The sequence below is a fragment of the Scyliorhinus torazame genome, chromosome 6, assembly GCF_047496885.1.
Source record: "Scyliorhinus torazame isolate Kashiwa2021f chromosome 6, sScyTor2.1, whole genome shotgun sequence".
Lineage (NCBI taxonomy): Eukaryota > Metazoa > Chordata > Chondrichthyes > Carcharhiniformes > Scyliorhinidae > Scyliorhinus > Scyliorhinus torazame.
The window spans coordinates 90,755,645-90,778,394 of NC_092712.1; the positions used below are offsets into that span (position 1 = coordinate 90,755,645).

Genomic DNA, 22,750 nt, shown 5'->3' on the forward strand with positions numbered 1-22,750 from the left:
GCAGCGCCACTGTCAGCTGGAAGTGCCACCTGGGCATCTTGACAGTGCCAAGCTCGAATCCAGGTGGCACTGCCAGTGTGCCAGACTGGCACTGCCAGTTTCCCCAGGTGGCACCGATAGTGCCATTGTGCCACCCTGCCCAGAGAGCATGTACCTGGGGGCTGCCAATCCCCTGGGAGACCCACACAAGTGCCGTTCTGTCTGGCCCTGTTTGCAGAGACCGGCATTGAATGGCACTTGCCCAAAGTCTTCAAGACGAGGGGGTTAGATCCCATGCCTTGATTAGATGTCGGGAAACTGACTCATTTTAATATGCAGATTTGCCAGAAAATGATCCTGCCACAATGGGCAGGATTCACATTGTGATAAGAACATAAGAACTAGAAGCAGGAGTAGGCCATCTGGCCCCTCGAGCCTGTTCCACCATTCAATGAGATCATGGCTGATCTTTTGTGGACTCAGCTCCACTTTCCGGCCCGAACACCATAACCCTTAATCCCTTTATTCTTCAAAAAACGATTTATCTTTATCTTAAAAATATTTAATGAAGGAGCCTCTACTGCTTCACTGGGCAAGGAATTCCATAGACACAACCCTTTGGGTGAAGAAGTTCCTCCTAAACTCAGTCCTAAATCTACTTCCCCTTATTTTGAGGCTATGCCCCCTAGTTCTGCTTTCACCCGCCAGTGGAAACAACCTGCCCGCATCTATCCTATCTATTCCCTTCATAATTTTATATGTTTCTATAAGATCCCCCTCATCCTTCTTAATTCCAACGAGTACAGTCCCAGTCTACTCAACCTCTCCTCGTAATCCAACCCCTTCAGCTCTGGGATTAACCTAGTGAATCTCCTCTGCGCACCCTCCAGTGCCAGTACGTCCTTTCTCAAATAAGGTGACCAAAACTGAACACAAGACTCCAGGTGTGGCCTCACTAACACCTTATACAATTGCAGCATAACCGCCCTAGTCTTAAACTCCATCCCTCTAGCAATGAAGGACAAAATTCCATTTGCCTTCTTAATCACCTGTTGCACCTGTAAACCAACTTTTTGCGACTCATGCACTAGCACACCCAGGTCTCTCTGCACAGCAGCATGTTTTAATATCTTATCATTTAAATAATAATCCCTTCTGCTGTTATTCCTACCAAAATGGATAACCTCACATTTGTCAACATTGTATTCCATCTGCCAGACCCTAGCCCATTCACTTAGCCTATCCAAATCCCTCTGCAGACTTCCAGTATCCTCTGCACTTTTTGCATTACCACTTACCTTAGTGTCGTCTGCAAACTTGGATACATTGCCCTTGGTCCCCAACTCCAAATCATCTATGTAAATTGTGAACAGTTATGGGTCCAACACTGATCCCTGAGGGACACCACTAGCTACTGATTCCCAACCAGAGAAACACCCATTAATCCCCACTCTTTGCTTTCTATTAATTAACCAATCCTCTATCCATGCTACTACTTTCCCCTTAATGCCATGCATCTTTATCTTATGCATCAGCCTTTTGTGTGGCACCTTGTCAAAGGCTTTCTGGAAATCCAGATATACCACATCCATTGGCTCCCCGTTATCTACCGCACTGGTAATGTCCTCAAAAAATTCCACTAAATTAGTTAGGCACGACCTGCCCTTTATGAACCCATGCTGCGTCTGCCCAATGGGACAATTTCCATCCAGATGCCTCGCTATTTCTTCCTTGATGATAGATTCCAGCATCTTCCCTACTACCGAAGTTAAGCTCACTGGCCTATAATTACCCGCTTTCTGCCTACCTCCTTTTTTAAACAGTGGTGTCACGTTTGCTAATTTCCAATTCGCCGGGACCACCCCAGAGTCTAGTGAATTTTGGTAAATTATCACTGGTGTATTTGCAATTTCTCTAGCCACCTCTTTTAGCACTCTGGGATGCATTCCATCAGGGCCAGGAGACTTGTCTACCTTTAGCCCCATTAACTTGCCCATCACTATCTCCTTGGTGGTAACAATCCTCTCAAGGTCCTCACCTGTCATAGCTTCATTTCTATCAGTCACTGGCATGTTATTTGTGTCTTTCACTTTGAAGACCGACCCAAAAAACCTGTTCAGTTCCTCAGCCATTTCCTCATCTCCCATTATTAAATCTCCCTTCTCATCCTCTAAAGGACCAATGTTTACCTTAGCCACTCTTTATTGTTTTATATATTTGTAGAAACTTTTACTATCTGTTTTTATATTCTGAGCAAGTTTACTCTCATAATCTATCTTACTCTTCTTTATAGCTTCTTTAGTAGCTTTCTGTTGCCCCCTAAAGATTTCCCAGTCCTCTAGTCTCCCACTAATCTTTGCTACTTTGTATGCATTTTCCTTCAATTTGATACTCTACTTATTTCCTTAGATATCCACGGTCGATTTTCCCTCTTTCTACCGTCCTTCCTTTTTGTTGGTATAAACCTTTGCTGAGCACTGTGAAAAATCGCTTGGAAGGTTCTCCACTGTTCCTCAACTGTTTGACCTGTTTCTTGTTAGATCTCACAAGGCGTGGTGAGCCGGTTAGATCCAGAAGTGGGATCGCCTGGCATCTACCAGTTGTGTTGCGCTGCACTACGCTGCTTTTCAGGTTCAACATAACTAGTAGATCCCACCCCCAGGGTAACACTCTTAAGACCCAAGTTCGAATCCCAGCATGGCAGGTAGTGAAATTTGAATTCAAAGCAAAAGCTGGAATTAAAATTATTGCAAAAATCCATCTGATTCACAAATGTCCTGTGAGCCTGACTCCTGGCTCACAGCAATGTGGTTGATTCTCAATTAACCTCTGAAATGGCCCAGCAAGCCGTTTAGTTCAAGGGCAATTCAGATGAGCAACAAATTCTGGCCCAGCCAGCAACACCCTGCATCCCATGAACGAAAAAAAAAAAAAAAATGTTTTGCTTTTCCTATCTTCAGATACCTCGAACCTTGTGACTCTGAGGCAAAAGTGCTACCAATTGAGCTGCAGCTCAAGAAAAAAGGATGAGGAGCTTCCCCAAGCAGTCTATTACAGAGCTCTGCAGCCTCCAGGTCCTGCCATAGACCATTTGCCATTGTTTCATTCCAATCTGCTTCAAGCAACATCAGCCACTTCTCCCAATCTGCAAGGCAAACACTTATTAAGCAATTCACTGACATCCTGTTTACCATCACATCACCTTTCCAATCAACCTAAACAGTCAACAGCAGAGAGCTTGGAGATTTGCAGCAGTGTTTGGCTTCCTCGTATCCAGAGAAAACTTGACGTGATGCCATGCCCTCTGGGCATCAGAACAACCACCAGCAGTTGTTAGTGTGGCTACAATTCCATCAATATCCAGCATGTCTGAAATAAATGCATCGACTGGTGGGGAATAGACTGCTGATACTGAGTGCCTCTTCAAAAACCCCGTCTATTGATGCCAACTTATTCAATGAGTTCAGCTGTATCCTGAAGGTGAAACAACAAGCCAGCATGGCAGCAGTTTGGGCTGCCGATAAGTGGTGCAGGATGGTGATCATCATTCGTTTTGTGAGAATGAGCCCAGCTGCAGCATCCATGGACATGGCCACACTCGCCTAAGTAGATAGTACAGTATGAGATAACACTTCACAGAAAGGAAACAACTCATTCACATTTTATAATAATAATCTTTATTCGTGTCACCAGTAGGCTTACATTAACACTGCAATGAAGTTACTGTGAAAAGCCCCTCGTCGCCACACTACGGTGCCTGTTCGGTACACAGAGGGAGAATTCAGAATGTCCAATTCACCTAACAAGCACTTTCAGGACTTGTGGGAGGAAACCGGAGCACTGGGAGGAAATCCAAGCAGACACGGGTAGAACGTGGCAGACTCCGCACAGACATGCCCCAAGCCGGGAATCGAACCCGGGTCCTTGGCGCTGTGAAGCAAAAGTGCTAACCACTGTGTTACTGTCCTAAAACTGCTTCACAGGCAAAGAACAAAGAACAAAGAACAAAGAAATGTACAGCACAGGAACAGGCCCTTCGGCCCTCCAAGCCCGTGCCGACCATACTGCCCGACTAAACTACAATCTTCTACACTTCCTGGGTCCGTATCCTTCTATTCCCATCCTATTCATATATTTGTCAAGAAAAGAACAAGGCCTTCCAATATCTTGAAGATCTGCTTGTGAAAGGCGAGGAATTGTCTTTTCCTGGCTGAAATTCCTCATGCCTGTCCTGCTCAGCAGAAGAAAGAGTGGTGTCAGCCTGCAATGCGCTGTCTCCTGGACAATTCCTACCGTTAATATCTTCTGCTGCTAACTGGTGCCAGATGTTTCACCACAAGCAGAAGTCCCTGGGTCACTATCTAACAAATGTGAAGTGCCAATATCTGTGCTTGGGAGGGGTGGAGCACTTGAGGGCAAATGCAGGAGATTTATACCAAGAAGAACATAGAGGAAAAAGAAAAACGACAGGGGTTAAGACTAAACCAGAGATTGGCTATTAACAGGGAGAAACCTTGAGAATTCAGCTTCAATTGTGTAGCTGTTCTGAGGTGAATGAACGATAACAATGTTCAGATATTCTGTTCAGATAGGCCGTCGACCTTGCTTTCCTGATGCTCATGAATTTGCCCGAGTCACTAAGCAAGAATTCATAGAATCAAAAAGTGGTGATTGCAGAAGTAGGCCATTCAGCCATCGTGTTTGTGCAAGAGAAATTCAGCTATTCCAGTTCCCTCATCCTGCAGTTAATCTGCAGTTCATTATCTAATTTCCTTTCAAAAGACATTATTGACTCTGCCTCCACCATACTTTCAGGTCAAGCATTCCGCTGCATAAAATTATTTGTTTTCTGTCTCTTTTGGTGCTTTTGCCATTCATCTCAAACCTGTATCAGCTGGTTCTTAACCTGTCTGCTAATGGGAACAGTTTTTCCCTATGAACTCTGTCCAGACCCCTCATAATTTTAAATACTTCTCTCAAATCTCCACCCAACCTTCACTTCGCCATGGAGAACAGCTCCAGCTTTTCCAATCAATCCAAGTAACTGAGGTTCCGAATCCCTGGAATCATTCTCACAAATCCTTTTGCGCCCTCTCTAATATCTTTACATCCTTCCCAAAGTGAGGTGCTCAAAAATGGACACAATACTCCAGTTGAAACCCAACCAGTGTTTTATAAAGCTTCAACATAACTTCCTTGCTTTTGTACTCTATGCTACTATTTATAAAGTTCCAGATGGTATGCTCCTGCTCTAGGTAGGAATTTGATGTTGGGTGCTCATCAGTCACCCCTTCCAGTCTTGCTCCTCTCCCTGGCATTATGCACTGTTTTGTCCCGCAGATAGAGAGGATGGGAATTCGTGAGTGACTGTGGAAGAATTAAGTGGAGATCTAGCGAGTTTGTGCAATGTGATGATAGCTGGAGAAGCAGCAACGTGGAATGAGGATGGCAAGGTAATAAATAAAGCCAAATGTATATGTGGGGGAGAGAGGAAGGACTGATGGGAGGAACTGGTTGTGGCGTAAATATTAGAGCATGAGAATAGAACATTATACGTTTTGTGATATGGGCCGAACGCTGACATAATAGTTAGCACCGGGGACCCGGGTTCAATTCCGGCTTGGGTCACTGTCTGTGTGGAGTTTGGACATTCTCCCCGTACCTGCGTGGGTTTCCTCCGGTTGCTCCCATTTCCTCCCACAGTCCAAAGATGGACGGGTTAGGTGGATTGGCCATGCTAAATTGCCCCTTAGTGTCCAGGAATGTGCAGTTTAGGTTATGGGGTTACATGGGTAAGGACAGGTCATTAGATGAGAGCATGTGGGTAGAGAGCTCGTTCGAAGGGTCGGTGCAGACCCGATGGGCCAAATGGCCTCCTTCTGCAACGTAGGGATTCTATTCTAAGAGACGAAAGGAAGAGCTGAGCGTACTTCGAATGAGAACCACATGTTGCAGTGTCCCTTGTGATTGAATGCTGAGGTTTGTGGTGGAAGGGGGGAATTGTTGGAAGTGGCAGGAGAGGTGGGTGAATGGAGTGTTGTCACGGGCTGCTCAGAGAAGAACAGAGATGAAGGGTTGCACTGACCCTTGCTGCCTTTGTAAGATAATTAAACCTATTCCCAACTGATAGTCGAGATAAATACTGCTGGCACTGATCCTGTCAGCCACGTCTGTCTGCTGGATAGTGGCTCTAGTGATGCTCCCGGGCTTTCTGGTGAATGGTAGCTCCCTCCTTGCACTGAACTCCTCCAACAGGACCTCCAAGGAGGCAACTGAAAACTCAGGAGTAAGTCTGGGACTAATTTTCGAAACTCCACCCTTTGCAGCAGCTGTAATAGGAAAATGAGAAATCTTGCTTTAACCAGTCACGGGGAGATCCAGCAAACTTCAACCAGAGAAAATATCAGGGCACCCATTTCCTGATGCAATCAGTACGGCTGTTCCTCCTATGGAAATAAACTCAGCTAAACTGGTAAAGTGAAGAGAGTTTGCTTTCTGCTTTGCCCCCTGCCCACTCTATTCCTGCCCTGAGTTCAATTTGGGAGTCATGATGCCACTCAAGCCTAGTTAGTAATCAGTATCATTAATTAATAAAGGAGTGAGCAGAATGATCCATCAAATTCGGTTCAGCTGAACTGAACTTCTTTCAGCTCACTATAAAATACTTCAATATTCCAAATCTGTCTTGCTTACATTGAATATTTATTATTTCACAAGCATCAAGAATCAAGAGGAAATGCTGGGTGGGATTTTCCCTCCCTGGCACCGGCAGATATCATAACAGATGGGACAAGAAAATTTGGAGAGCCATTAAAAGCCACCAGCTCTTCAAATATTCCCATCCTGCCCGCAGTGATGTCTGCCTTTGTTGGGATCATAAAATCGGGACCGTTGTCTGCAAGATATGAATGCAGCCTTATTTACGGAGAAATGATTTACCTGAAAAAAAAATTACAACTGACTCGTGATCAGAGGAACAGCAAGAAGCCATTTGGCCCCTTGAGTCTGCTTCGCCATTCGATGAGATTATGGTTGATCTGCGAGCTAGTTCCATATGCCGGCCTTTGCCCCATATTCCTTCAAACCTTTGGTTAGCAAAAATCCATCAAGCCCAGTTTTAAAATTAACAATTGATTAAGCATCAATTGTAGTTTGCAAAAGAGAGTTCCAAACTTCTATCACCCTTGTGTGTAGAAATCGTTCCTAATTTCACTCCTAATGGTCTGGCTCTCGTTTTTAGACTATGCCCACTGGATCTAGACAGCAGATATTTTTTCTCTCTATCTATCCGAACTGTTCTTCGCATTTACAATAATGTACTCATCCACAAATTATGGCTTGCATAGGGAATGATGAACTTTACCGCAGGATGGCTTGCTGCCTGCATTATAAAATGTCAATAACCCACACAGTACATTGGAATTTTAGCAATATTGGACCTTTGTAACTTCAGAGCCATAATACAGTCATAAATCTGAAGCAGTATGGAAATTTATGGTTTTATTATTTTTCTACAGTCCTCCTTAGCCTTCCCACCTAAGCACCTTTCACAGCATCAAGGGCAAGTAGATGTTCTACGCTCAAGCCTCCTTCCACTCCAGAGCTGACCTTAGCCAGATACTACAAACTGTAGTAAGTAGCCTAGAAATATATCTTCCTCTGATATTTCCCCATGGGCCTCAAATTGACCCATTCCCAACCAACTCAGGGAGATGTCCTGCATATGCTTGGAATCTCCCCATATTTTGATCAATTTAAATGAGCAACTCAACAGATTCATCACCTAGGGTGTGATCGAATGGCCACGCCATGTGCAACGTGGCCAATAGAAGCCGGTAGATCCCGCTTCCAGGATCTACCCAGCTCACAATGCCTTGCAAGATCTAACATGATCTTGCAAGATGGTGCAATGTAAATCCCACCTATTGTGGGCCGGATCATTTTTTGACAAATATGCATTTTCGAGCGAGACAGCTAGTCTCACTGTAATATGCAGTTTCCCGATGTACCCGAGGCATGGGATCAATCTCCTTTGTCTCGGGGACCTCGAGCGAGCGCCATTCAGTACTGGTTTCCACAAACAGGGCCCAGATAGAACGGCACTCCTGGGTGTCTCCCAGGGGATTGAAGACCCCTAGTTGCATGCCCTTTGGGCAGGATGGTACCCTGGCACTGCAGGTGCCACCTGGGCACCCTGACACTGCCAGCTTGGCACCCTGGCAGTGGCAATGCCAGGGTACCAGGTTGGCATTGCCAAGGTGCTAAGCTGACATTTTCTGCATGGAAGGAGGCTGGCTGGAGCTGCCCTGTGCAGGTGTTGAGGGGTGCTGAGGGCCCGGAAACCCCCTTACAGTGAGTTGGGCCTTGGGGACGGTCGGCGTAGGTTCGGGCTCCAGAATTCAAGACGCCATTTAGAAATGGCATCCCAATCTGGCGCTACACTGAGGAGTTCCAGAGAGCGGAGAGCCTCAGTACAGAAAATGGGGCTATGTGCAGCCTCAGCCATGTGTTTCCCACTGAGGTCCCCGATCTAATCAGAGTGCCGTTCAATAGCGTTGTGTTTCTTGGGGCTACGAGCGCCCGCAAACACACAGCTAAAAACGTTCACTATGTGACTTTGTTCCCCTTGTGTCCTGTTGCACCAATTCAAGGTCAATGATTTTCAACAGAACACCACAATTTACAAAAATACTAGTAATTTTACCAAGAGCAAAGAATCAACATCCAATTCCTTTTATAAATAATTTATAATTAACATAAAGTTGTACTTCTGCATGGTGGCAATTGGCTTAAGGACTGTTCATTGGCTTTAAAATCAATTGGAAAATCACACTGACTTAATTCCTTGCGAGCTGCCTAAGAAAAAAGCAGACTTTTTATTATTCCTTCACCTTGCCAAAAATACAATTTTCATTTTGCTCCTTTGGCAGACAACTGTTCGCAACTATTAAATAACTACAGAGATGGTGAGCCTCATGAGATGAACACAAAACACCTCAGATACTAACTAATTATGCAGTTTGTCCAAATTCCAAGGGCCATGTGTCTTGTTGTTCAAGAAGCCACAGCATCTCATGAATTATTCAACCTGTGACTCTGTTAAATGTACTTATTGTACAAGAAAAAGATTCACACAGGTTTATTGAAGCAAACCCTTCCCTTCAGTATGTAACAAAAGGATTTGACAAATAATATAGAATTCCAACATTAATTGCCTTGAATTACAAGATCTAGCTTTGGTTGCAAAATGGGCAAAAACATAATGGGATGCTTTTTCTTCTGTGCATTATTTTAAAGGAAGACATTGATATGAGTAAATATCAGCAAGTGCACTCAAGAACAATCCTGGACATTTCACCACTACTCAGAGGCTTTTTCTCATACACAAAACAGGCCCACCTTTAACATCAAAGCCATACATAATCCTTCAGCTCCATATTAACAGAATACAATTTTTTCCTTGAGCGTTTCTTTTTAGTTATTGATAAGAACATAAGAGAATCCAGAGTGAGAAAGAGCCATTCACCCTCTCAAGCCTGCTCCACCCAAATGTCTTCCACAACTCAGGCTTAAATATACCTTACCATATGCGTTCTTTATCTTTGTGTAAGACGGAGCAATATGGATTTTAAAATTCATGATACCACATATCTTTGCAATGGTTGACCAGAACAGTGACGTGCTCTTGTGGCCAATGCAAGGGCAGGCTAACACTCAAACCCATTCCTTCATCTCAGTTTTCAAATATATTGTTAATAAGCAGTTTTTCTCATCGCAAAATGTTATCTCCTAAATTTTTATTCTGGTATTTTGCAGACTGAATAAACAAATATTTGTCATCCATGTTTATTAAGTGGCAATGTTAAGCATGAAATTAGAACTAATTGATTTGCACCATAGTTGGTCTGTTTTTCCCCCTCTGCCAGCTGATGGTTATAAGGCACAATGTTGCCCAAAGAAAAATAATGCAACCATTTTGATTTCCATCCTTGAAAACCACTGACAAATGGTAATCAATCCTTGATTCTAAAAAAAGGCTCTTAATTTGTCCAAAATCAGAAAGCAGAAGGAAATTGATTTGTCAGTCAGAAATCGGTGTCACTCCTCATTTTTCCTTCACTGTTTTGTTCATTTTCAGACTTTATTCAGTGATCATTCCTCAAACTGAATTTTTGTTCCCATTTCATTTTCCATTTTCTGCAACTCTGAGCATTTAGAATTCAAAATACTGAATCACGTCAGTGTATGTGCACCTCCATTTCAGGTGATTCTCCCAGATAAACAAAAGGCACATCCCAAGGTAAGTTATGTCTGTCAGTTTCAGTCCTCCTTCAGGCAATACTTGTGGCAGACAAAAGGAGGTGGGCATTCACATCGTCACCACAGGTTCACTTTGACTCCTTCACAGTTCACAGTCATGAGAAAGAAAGCTCAGCCTGGAAGTCATCTCTCTAGATTCCAAGGTGGTAGATCTGATGTTAAGTTCCATCAGAAGAACCACCAATGCTTTCCATATGATGCCAGTGTAATTTTCAACATAATGACATGACATTTATTATACAGGGCCAACTCCAATTGTGCTTCTGCCATTAGAGGCAATATTGGAGTGTAAGGAGGGATCTCAATATTTTCCAGGCCCTTGCAAAAACCGGAATGGCCACAACTGGACATTGTATTCCACATGTGGCAATTCTTGTGCTTTATAGACCATATCAATTCTTTAGACATCTAAGGCAAGACTGGATCTTCATGCATACTTTTAAGTACTTGAAATAGAGAGTAACAATACATATACATTTGATGTATAAAAGCAAGACAGCAACAATAAAGCAAGTGATTTGTGTGACTTTCTTTTCACCCATTATCGTACATCTAAATCAGTCCACACAATGATGCAAATAATTCCTGTATACAACCCGTCAAAGGGAGGCCATTTCAAACTGTTTGGCTTTACCTTTGTACTGTTGAGTCTGCATTTGTGTGTTCCTCCAAACCATCCTTCAGTTGAACACTGGTCAATGTCCACATTCTGTAGATTTATGTCAACCCTAACAACACCCCTGGAAGAAAAATAAAACTATTAGTATTCACAAATAGATGGGAAGTGTTAACCAATCAGAATGAATGCATTCAGTTACTTGAGTCAGAGAATAGGAATACATAGATAAAAGCAAATTACTGCGGATGCTGGAATCTGAAACAAGAACACAAAATGCTGGATGATCTCAACAGGTCTGACAGCATCTGTGGAGAGAAGAGAGCTAACGATTCAAGTCTGGATGACCCTTTGTCAAAGTTGGAGATAACTGGAAATAGGGTCAGGCTTATACTGTTGTTACTGGGGGTGGGGAGGGGGTGGGGAGTGTGGAGCAGTGGAGCTGGATAGAGGTGCCAGCAAAAGGTGGAGATTGACAATTCTGTCAAGGACAGAAAGAAAAAGGGAATGTAAACGGGGTGATCAAGGCTAAGAAGGATGCTGATAATAAAGAAATTAGAATGTGTGGATAGCAGAACAAAGTTAAGCAGTGTGTCAAAGGACAACTGGGAACAGGGAACAGATGGCCCAAGTGGCGTGGGGGAGGAGGGACAAAGGTAAGATAAAAACAAATCAATGGAAAAAATGAAAATAAATTGATAGAAATAAAAATGGGTTGAAGGTGGAGGTTCACAGTCTAAAGTTGTTGAACTCAATGTTAAGTCCGGAATGCTGTAACATGACTAATCTGAAGATGAAGTGCTGTTCCTCAAGTTGGCATTGGGCTTCACTGGACCATTGCTGCAGGCCAAGGACAGACATGTGGACATGAGAGCAGGACGGTGAGTTGAAATGGCAAGTGACAGGAAGGTCTGGGTCCTGCTTGCGAACGGACCAAAGGTGTTCTGTTAAGCGGTCACCCAGTCTGCATTTAGTCTCGCCAATGTAGAGTAGACAGCATTGGGAGCAGCAATTGCAGTGGACCAGATTGAAGGAGATGCACAGGAAGCACTGCCTCAGTTGAACAGCTTGAACAGGAATATATAATTAATTTTACAAGGTTTGATCTATGTTGCCTCCTTCAAAGCGTGTGAGAGACTAATTTGATATCTTAAACCAATGAACTGTGCAACGGAAGTCATTAATGCGATAATGTCTTCCTGGGTGTTTAAGAACACAGGAACATAGGACAGAATAATTTTACAGCCACACCCACAGGTGGGACTTTCCAGCTCCGCGAAACTCAATGGACTTTTGAATGGCTCGCCGCATTTTACGGTCCCACCCCTGCCACATTGGGGCCTTAAAACTACACCCTTAGGGCTTGGGAGCAAGAGTAGGCCATTCTGCTCTTTGATCCACCATTCAATAAGATCATGGCTGATCTGGTTGTCATTTCAATTCCACTCTCCTGTCTGCCCCCCATAACCACTGACTCTCGTGATTATCAAAATTCTGTCTAACTCAGCGTTTAATAAATTCAATGACCCAGCCTCCACTGCTTGGTGGGGAAGGGAATTCGACAGACAAATGACCCTCTGAGAGAAAAAGGCTTATCCTCATCTCCATCTTAAAAGGGAGGCTTCTGATTTTTAAACTGAATCCCCTTGTTTTGGTCTCCCCCACACGAGGATAGATCCTCCCATTATCCACCCTTTAACTATTATCCTGCAGGGCAATGGAGTTACATAAGAACATAAGAACTAGGAGCAGGAGTAGGCCATCTGGCCCCTCGAGCCTGCTCCACCATTCAATGAGATCATGACTGATCTTTTGTGGACTCAGCTCCACTTTCCGGCCCGAACACCATAACCCTTAATCCCTTTATGCTTCAAAAAGTTGTAACGTGAAATGGTCAGAAGTGGGGTCATCGTTACAAATCCCCCACACAACGAAGCCCATATAAATAAAAGACAAAGGACGTTTGGGGCCATTTTCTGAGTAACTTTTAGCAATTCCTTTGAGGACCATTGCTGAGACTGCTCAACATAATCATAAGTGGTAGACATGTGTTTGGCATACGCCCCAATTATTTTTCCATCAAAATTACATTTGGAGATTCTATGTACACCACAGAACCCGATTTTCATGTGAAAGTGCATCTCCTGCCAGAAAGGGAGGGACGCTCTTGCTGTCCATCAAAATGCCCTTCGCAAGGTGCTGGTGGCCAGGCCCCAGCAGCCAGCATAAATGAGGCGCTATGGTACCTGGTGGCATTTTCCTGCTGCTACTGCACATGTACCCAGGTGACTGTGAGATACCCTCAATAACGACGCTTAGAGTGTAAACGGTAAAGAAGGCTTTAATAGACTAAGAACTATGCAAGAGCCGAGACGTGTGCTAACTGCTGCACAGCCCACAAGGCAGCCCCTTATATATGGCTCACAGATGGGCGAAGCCAGAGGCGGAGTCCCCAGGGTTCCAAGCCCGGTCTTAAAGGGGACATCACTTTACACGATGACAAGGCAGTAACCGTTCATCACAGACTGGAACTAAAATCGATCCCACTGAGCAGCACCCAGCCACTTAGCTATCAAGAAATTGTTTAGAAGCTGCAGGAACCTTCCTGGGGCTGGTTTAGCAGAATGGGCAAAATCCCTGGCTTTGAAAACAGACCAAGGCAGGCCCGCAGCACGGTTCAATTCCCGTACCAGCCTCCCCAAACAGGTGCCGGAATGTGGCGACTAGGGGCTTTTCACAGTAACTTCATTTGAAGCCTACTTGTGACAATAAGTGATTTTCATTTTCATTCATGTTACCTTCTCACCCTTTCCACCAAGGAATGGTAGATGATGTGGGGTGCTTTATGTCATTTTCTCTACCAAGCTTTCATTCTGTTGTGCAGAGTAGGAAACAGTCAGAGTAAAAATAACAAACTCATTCCAGTCATGAAATTGTAATTTTATCAGTAATGGTCCACGTCAGCTTACCACTCATAAAAATAGATTCTTTGTTCCATCAGGACACTATGTCCTTTACAATTACATTTTATACAAATACAGTCTGTTGGTCATTCATTGCAACTACAATTTCAATCCAATTCAGCCCCTTAGGGGCATACAGATCCTGCACTTGTCACAAAGGACAAAGAACAAAGAACAATAGCACAGGAACAGGCCCTTCGGCCCTCCAAGCCTGCACCGGTCATGATACCAACCTTTGCAAAAACTCTCAGCACACCAGTAATGCTACTCCCCACTCCTTTTACATCCTCCTCTAACTCCTGAAGCATCTATATCCTCCAACGTTCAGCTGCCAATCCTGCCCTTCCTTTAACCCCATTTCTGTGATAGTCACAACATCATGGTAACATATTTCCCCTGCTTCATTGAGCTATAAACAGATGATACTCAAGAAGCCAGTGAATACAAAATCATGAGTAAGTGGGATCAAATAACTCCCAAACACTACAGGTATAGAGTGTTAAGCAGATTTCAAGTCCCCCTCTCTCACATGGGACAATTGTATAACAGATGCTTACTACCTAAGACATAAACTCAACAGTCTGTGTACCACCATCGTGAGATCACACAAACATGGACCACGCATAAAGGCACCTGGGGGGTTCACCCGGGCTATTGGAGGCCCCTGGGTGATCAGATTCTGGGCAGGGTGGTACCCTGGCACTCTCTCTGCCCCCCAGGCACCTTGGCATTTCTAGCCTGGCACCGCCACCCTGGTAATGCCACCTGGGCACCCTGGCAGTGCCAAACTGGCAGGGGCACTGCCAGGGTGCCAGGCTGGCAGTTCCAAGTTGCCTGGGTGCCAGGTTGTCTGTGCCAGGGATCTGGCCCGGGGGTGCCCTGCCCTTAAGAGGAGGGAAGAGGGGGGTCTCAAAGACCCTAAAAGGGAAGTTGGTTTGTTGGGGGATCCGGAGGACATGGTGGGGAGTCCGATTGGGGTAGAGAGATTGGGTCGGCATTTAAAATGGCGACCCAATCTCTTCTTGCACTGAAGGGCTGAGCTGAGCTCATCAGTGTGCGAAGTGATGTAAATGAAGCCAAAAAAACCAGAATCTTGTTTGATAGCGGGGTCATTCTCGGTGCTAAAGGTGCCGGTAAACACCTCGCTATACGCACCTAAAACCGGTCTCTGTGCTTTGGGCGTTAAATCGCACCCACTGTGATTAGTTGCATTTCTCACAAATGCAGTACTCTATTATTGTCGCCATATGGAGAAAGTCTTCTCGTAATTGACTAGAAAAATAACTTGGTGACCTGTCCCCAACTCACAAATCCAATAAACCTTCAAGCCCTGTGTCATAAAATTGATGTATCATCCAGTCCTGCATTGCACAGCATGTCCAAATGGAAGCACTGTGCCATACCGATAAAAACAAACAGCCAAAAGAATTTACAACTGTGTTTGTAATAAGAACAATAATATATCGATCACAGGAGGCTTACTGAAGTAATCTTATTGTGGTGTTCAGATGACAACCGTGGTTAATGTTTCCACCTCTCATGCGTGACATATAGCTTCATGTTCAATGTCACCATGAGCTCATTCACCCACCTGATGTAAGCTCCAATATGTAGCTAGGCATGTTTACTGACTTTGAAAATATAAAACAATATTCAAAATCTACATTTACTACAAATTAACAATTAGAAACAATGCAACTAAGACTACCTTAATCTCCAGATTCTGATAAGGATGCTGAGCTGTTCTTTGCTGTTATGATTTATAAGAACAGTTACTGGTCTGAACTACAGCTCTGTCACTCACTGCTGCCTATTATATTCTCTCGTATATTTTCTGTGTCTTTGCCAAGAGGTCATAAATACAGACAATTCTTCTTCATGAGGCATCTATTTGGCAAAATTCTGACTGTTCAATGTGGTGAAGATTATGTCAATGTTTTTTGTATTGTATCATATGTTTATTGTAGTTCAACAAAATATATCTTTAAAACTAAACCTTCTCTAAAACAGGAAGTGGCTCCTTCCTTATCCACAAAATGGCAGATTTATTTTAGTAATCATTCCTTTCTTTATTCATCATTGGCAAAGGTTCACTGGGAGATCCACATACCAAATGCATCGTCATAACTATACTGACACAGGATGTCACAATAGGTCATAATCACACAATACTCTCTGCTAACGCAAGCCACCCGGCAAACAACACTCTTCCGTTCTTCTCAAACACAGTCCCCTATCTCAGCTTTTGCTTTCTGTGCATGTAATTTGTCAGGTTAAATCTTTTGGGCACTCTTCTTCTGGTTACATCAGAATGATCACTTTGTAATTGATGTACTATCAATGACCACGAGACGAAATGGTGAAACTATTGAGGCTTTATTGCACTAGATGTTGAGCCTCCTGCGGCTGGAACCAGAATGGAAGCAGCGCAGGAGAGTATACACTTTTATACAGCGCCTGCTGGGAGGAGCCAGCAGGCTGGGATTTACTGTGTTAACTGTAGTACAGTGGCAGGACCGTAATACACATAGTGTGTGACCAGTGGTGTTTACCATATTCACCCCGTTTAAAAAAAAGTCCAGCGGGGGTGAAAAAGAATGTTACAGATTGAGTCTGTCAGGGGCTGTGACCCTCCGCCGCGATCGCTTCGGTCCTGGTTGTGGTGTGGGCGCCGATGTGGGTAACTACGACTCCGGGAGCGTGTTGTCCTCTCCTTCTTCATCCAGTCGTGGATCCAGTGAGGGGGCGGATGCTGCTGGGGTGGGGGCTGCGGTGAGGGTCGCTGGTGGGAGGGTGAACGGCGCAGGGGCAGGGGAGGCAACCGGAGGGGGAGGGGATGGTACCGGGTCGGGGTGGTGGTTGTGGGTGGGGACCCAGCGGGTGCCAGGTCCCGGAGGGAGACTGTGTCCTGTTGCCCGTCATGGTGTGCCACGTAGGCGTATTGTGGATTCGTATGGAGGAGGAGGGCTTTTTCGACAAGGGGATCCAATTTATGACTCCTCGCATGCTTCCGGAGGAGTACGGGCCCAGGAACCGTCAGCCAGGTTGGGAGCAAGACCCCGGAGGTGGACTTCCTAGGGAAGGCATGTTCGTGAGGGGTCTCTTTAGCAACAGTGCACACGAGCGACTGGATGGAGTGGAGCACATCGGGGAGGACCTCCTGCCAGCGGGAGACCGGGAGATTCCTAGATCGAAGGGCCAGCAGAACGGCCTTCCAGACCGTCGCGTTCTCCCTCTCCACCTGTCCGTTTCCCTGGGGGTTATAGCTGGTCGTCCTGCTCGAGGCGATGCCCTTGCTGAGCAGGAACTGACGCAGCTCATCACTCATGAAGGAGGATCCCCGATCGCTATAGATGTAGGTGAGGAACCCGAACAAGGTGAAGATGCTGTGTAGGGCCTTGATGACCGTGGTAGACGTCATATCGGGGCATGGGATGGCGAATGGGAAACGGGAATACTCATCAATTGTATTGAGAAAGTACACGTTGCGGTCAGTGGCCCTTTGAAGTCCATGCTGAGGCGCTCAAAGGGGCGGGAGGCCTTCACCAGATGCGCTCTGTCTGGCCGGTAGAAGTGCTGCTTGCACTCCGCGCAGATTTGGCAGTCCCTGGTCATGGACCTGGCCTCCTCGATGGAGTAGGGCGGGTTGCGGGCCTTGATAAAATGGAAGAACCAGGTGAGCCCCGGGTGGCAGAGGTCATTATGGAGAGCCCGGAGTCGGTCCACTTGTGCGCTGGCACATGTGCCGCGGGATAAGGCATCTGGGGGCTCATTGAGCTTCCCCGGGCGATACAAGATCTCGTAGTTATAGGTGGAGAGCTCGATCCTCCACCTCAAGATCTTGTCGTTCTTGATCTTGCGCCGCTGTGTATTATTAAACATAAAGGCAACCGACCGTTGGTCAGTGAGGAGAGTGAATCTCCTGCCGGCCAGGTAATGCTGCCAATGTCGCACAGCTTCCACAATAGCTTGGGCCTCCTTTTCGACAGAGGAGTGCCGAATTTCAGAGGCATGAAGGGTGCGGGAGAAGAAAGCCACGGGTCTGCCCGCCTGGTTGAGGGTGGCGGCCAGAGCCACGTCCGATGCGTCGCTCGCCATCTGAAAGGGGAGGGTCTCGTCGACTGCGTGCATCGTGGCCTTGGCGATGTCTGCCTTGACGTGGTTGAAAGCCCGGCGGGCCACAGCCGTCAGGGGAAAAACTGTGGACTTGATGAGTGGGCGGGCCTTGTCCGCATAATTAGGGACCCACTGGGCGTAATATGAGAAGAACCCCAGGCATCGTTTCAAGGCCTTGGGGCAATGGGGGAGGGGGAGTTCCAGGAGGGGGCGCATGCGGTCGAGGTCGGGCCCTAGGACTCCATTTTCCACAACATAGCCAAGAATGGCTAAGCGGGTGGTGCGGAAAACGCATTTCTCCTTATTGTAGGTGAGGTTAAGGAGTTTGGCGGTATGGAGGAATTTCTGGAGATTCACGTTGTGGTCCTGCTGGTCGTGGCCACAGATGGTGACATTATCTAGGTACGGGAACGTGCCCCGCAGCCCTTACTGGTCAACCATTCCGTCCATCTCTCGCTGGAAGACCGAGAGCCCATTGGTGACGTCAAAGGGAACACTGAGGAAGTGATAGAGGCGGCTATCTGCTTCGAATGCAGTGTATTGGCGGTCCTCCGGGCGAATGGGGAGCTGGTGATAGGCGGACTTCATGTCAACTGTGGAGAAGACTCGATACTGCGCAATCTGATTGACCATGTCAGATATGCGTGGGAGGGGGTACGCATCGAGCTGCATGTACCGGTTGATGGTCTGACTGTAGTCGATGACCATCCGGTGTTTCTCCCCAGTCTTAACTACCACCACTTGAGATCTACAGGGGCTGTTACTGACCTCAATGACCCCCCTCCTGCAGACGACGTTGGACTTCCGACCTGATAAAGGTCCTGTCCTGTGCACTGTACCGTCTGCTCCTCGTGGCGACGGGCTGACAGTCCGGGGTGAAGTTTGCGAAAAGTAAGGGTGGATCGACCTTAAGGGTCGTGAGGCCACAGATGGTGAGGGGGGGCAGAGGTCCGTCGAACTTCAGAGTAAGGCTTTGGAGGTGGCACTGAAAATCGAGACCCAGTAACAAGGCAGCGCAGAGGTGGGGGAGGACGTAGAGTCTCAAGTTGCTGTACTCTACGCCCTGTATGGAGAGGGTCGTGACGCAGTACCCCCAGATTTGTACAGAATGGGATCCGGAGGCTAGGGAGATTTTCTGGGTGACAGGGAGGACCGGGAGGGAGCAGCGCCTTGCCGTAGCAGGGTGGATGAAACTCTCTGTGCTCCCGGAGTCGAAGAGGCAGGTCGTCACATGCCCGTTGATCCTTACAGTCGACGTAGCGGTCGCGAGGTTGCGGGGCCGAGACTGATCGAGGGTGATGGAGGCGAGCTGCGGAAGATGGTGGGAGTTGTTGGGCTGATCGGCGGTGGCGGAGGTATCAGCGGGCCGCGAATGGCCAGGCGAGCAGGGGTCCTGAGGCGCAGTCCAATATGGCGGCGAAGATGGCGGCGCCCACAGGCCGCACATGGCAGACGACGTTCAAGATGGCAGTGCCCACGGGCCGCACGTGGCGGGCGGCGGCAAAGATGGCGGCGTCCCTGGATCGCACCTGGGGGGTGTAGCGATGCTGGGCCTGGAAACGGCAGCGACCGATCGGGCCTGGCAAACGGAGACGAAGTGGCCCTTCTTGCCACACCCGTTGCAGGTCGCGCTCCGCGCTGGGCAGCATTGTCTGGGGTGCTTGCTCTGACCACAAAAATAGCATTTGGGGCCTCCGGAGTTGGCTGGCTGCCGCGCGGTGCAGGCTTGCAGCGTACCCAGGTCGGAAGATGGTGGGGCCCATGATGCCCACGAGGGTGCCGCACGGTTGGAGGTGTAGGACTCTAGATTGCAGGAGGCCACTTCTAGGGAGTTAGCGAGCTGCACAGTCTCTGTAAGGTCGAGCGTACCCCCTTCCAATAACTGCTGGCGAACGTAATTGGACTTAATGCCCGTGACGTAGGCATCTCTGATCAGCAGTTCTGTGTGTTGGACTGCCGACAATGCCTGGTAATTACAGTTCCTACCAAGTATCCGCAGAGCACGCAAGAAATCGTCCTGAGACTACCCCGGGAGTTTCCGTTTCGTGGCCTGGAGGTGCCTGGCGAACACCTGATTCACAGTCCTGATGTACTGCCATCACTTCCGTGTAGGTGGGCGTGTCCCAAATGAGGGGGAAGACTTGTGGGCTCACCCGTGAGTAGAGGATCTGGAGCTTCTGTGAGTCTGAGAGGGCTTCTGTGGATACTCCAAGGTATCCTTCAAAGCAGGCTAGCCAGTGCTCGAAGGTGGCTGTGGCGTCGGCTGCGTGAGGGTTCAGCTCCAGGCGATCAGGCTTGATTAAGACGTTCATCTCTAAACTTCTAGTGCAATAAATTGATGGACCATCAATGACCACGAGACAAAATGGTGAAACTATTGAGGCTTTATTGCACTAGATGTTAAGCCTCCTGCAGCTGGAACCAGAATGGAAGCAGCGCAGGCGAGTATACACTTTTATACATCGCCTGCTGGGAGGAGCCAGCAGGCTGGGATTTACTGTGTGAACTGTAGTACAGTGGCAGTACCGTAATACACGTAGTGTGTGACCAGTGGTGTTTATCACAGTAACAGTTTCAATTCAGTCGCAGTTTTCATCAAGAACTCAGCTTTTTATGAATTAGTTCTGCCTTCAAATTTGACACCATTCCTGCTTTATCCTGCACAGGCAGACAGGAATGCATACATATAAAAAATGTTCTAAATGCTAAATGTTTTAATTCAATAATACTGTAAAAACTACATGCAATGGCAAATAGAATATTTTGTATAATTCATTGTTAGTTTTGCACTAAGTTAATTACAAAAAGCACCTCAGTTTAAATTTGGCATGTTGGTATTTCCAGTTTGTCCACTACATGAGGTAGACATTGGAATGAGTGGTGCTTTGCAAACAATAATGTGACATTCAAAATTTCACCCAAATCACCAGCGCACAAAGTAAATTAATGTATATGTGAGTTCATATTTGTTCGGGGAAATGCTTTTTTAAAGTTTTGCACAATAAGAAATAAAGCACATTTCAAACCTTTGCAAATTCAGCTGTCACTTTATTTAATGACTAGCCTTCAAAGCCGTTACTTAATCTACCATTCACTGAATCACCACTGAGGCTATCCGAACCAACTTCAGAATGATAATTCCATATTTCTGTCAAACAAGTTTATATGTTCAGAGATAAACACAGTGTCATTCAATCCTCTTTAGAAAACAATAATCAGAGTCACAAAGCAAACGTGTTTCTTTCTGAGCTGTGAAAAACTGCAATTCATCAAAGTACGTTTTTATTAGATATCAATGGGCCCAATCTTGTTGAAGTGGGACATTATGCAGAGTGCACTGTGAGACCATTTCTTGCACCATTCAGTTTGAAATATTTTGTGCTTAACTTGCTGGAAGCGTGAGCTGATAACAGCGTGGCGAGGGTATCGGGACATCTGGGATCTTAGTGTGCGATGGCACTAACCATCAATTTCCTTCACCAATAGATTTAGGGATTAAGTAAAAAAACAGGAGCGATGGAGAAGGGTGACATATACAGTCAAATCAGGTAGACCAAAGGAAATAAAAGGAGGGTAATAAAGATTGTATTAAGAGAGTGAAAAAGGAGATGGAGAGGAAAAGCGGAAAAAAAAGCTTCAAAATGTTTTAAATCCTTAAGAAAAATTTGCAGGAATGGAGCTCAACAGTTTAAATTGTTCTATTTCTGGGCGAGATAGATTGATTGGCAATGCATAATGTAATAATAACATTTTATTCAAGAAACACATTTTGCAGCCCAAAGGCTGAATTGCATATGACTTACATTGAAAAGTCTATATGTAGATTAGACAATCGGGTTAACAGATGTAACAATGATGTAGCAACAAAAATACATGAACAATTTCAGCTGGTAACAGGAATATGGTGGACAGGATATTAAAGGAAGGGGAGTGTTGAATTAAAATGACAAACCAATACATCATTCCTAGATTACAGGCATTGACGTGCAGTTAAATTTTATAATTTTAGTACTTCATTGAGGGCCCTAGACATGTAAGGAACAGGGCGACAGCAATATCTTTTCCTCCTGCATCTGGCAGAGTTGAATTTTTTCAAATTTTATCCAATTAAGGGGCAATTTAGCGTGCCCAATCCACCTACACTGCACACCATTGTAGGGTGAGACCCACGCAGACATGGGGAGAATGTGCAAACTCCACATGGACAGTGAGCCAGCACCAGGATCAAAGCGGGTCCTTGGCGCCGTGAAGCAGCAGTGCTAACCACCTTGCTGCCCCGGTAGAGTTGAATTTAATCAAACATATGGGCCGGGATTCTCCCCTACCCGGCGAGGCGGGGGGTCCCGGCGGGATGAAGTGACGGGAACCACTCCGGCGTCGGGCCGTCCCAAAGGTGCGGAGAAATCCGCACCTTTAGAGGCCAAGCCCTCACCATGGTGGCACCCCCGGGGCCAGTTCGCCCCGCGCCCCCCCCAGGACCCCCGGAGCCTGCCCGTGCCGCCAGTCCCGCCGGTAAGGTAGGTGGTTTGATTCACGCCGGCAGGACTGGCATGACAGCAGCGGGACTTCGATCCATCGCGGGCCGGAAAATCGTGGGGGGGGGGCGCCGACCGGCGTGGCGCAATTCCCGCCCCCGCCGAGTTTTCGGTGCCGGAGAATTCGACGGCCGGCGGGGGCGGGATTCACGCCGCCCCCCCCCGGCGATTCTCCGACCCGGCGGGGGGTCGGAGAATCCTGCCCATGGCAAGGAACATGT

The 22,750-nt window shown here is 46.5% G+C and overlaps 1 protein-coding gene across 1 annotated transcript in view; it reads right to left on the reverse strand.

The window, feature by feature from the left end:
- Positions 1–22,750, reverse strand: part of gpr158a (G protein-coupled receptor 158a) — a 1,113,215-nt gene that overhangs the window by 900,077 nt on the left and 190,388 nt on the right. Inside the window, exon 2 of the mRNA XM_072508450.1 lies at positions 10,934–11,039. Within this exon, the coding sequence (XP_072364551.1) occupies positions 10,934–11,039 (106 nt within the window). The remainder of the gene's footprint in view (positions 1–10,933; positions 11,040–22,750) is intronic.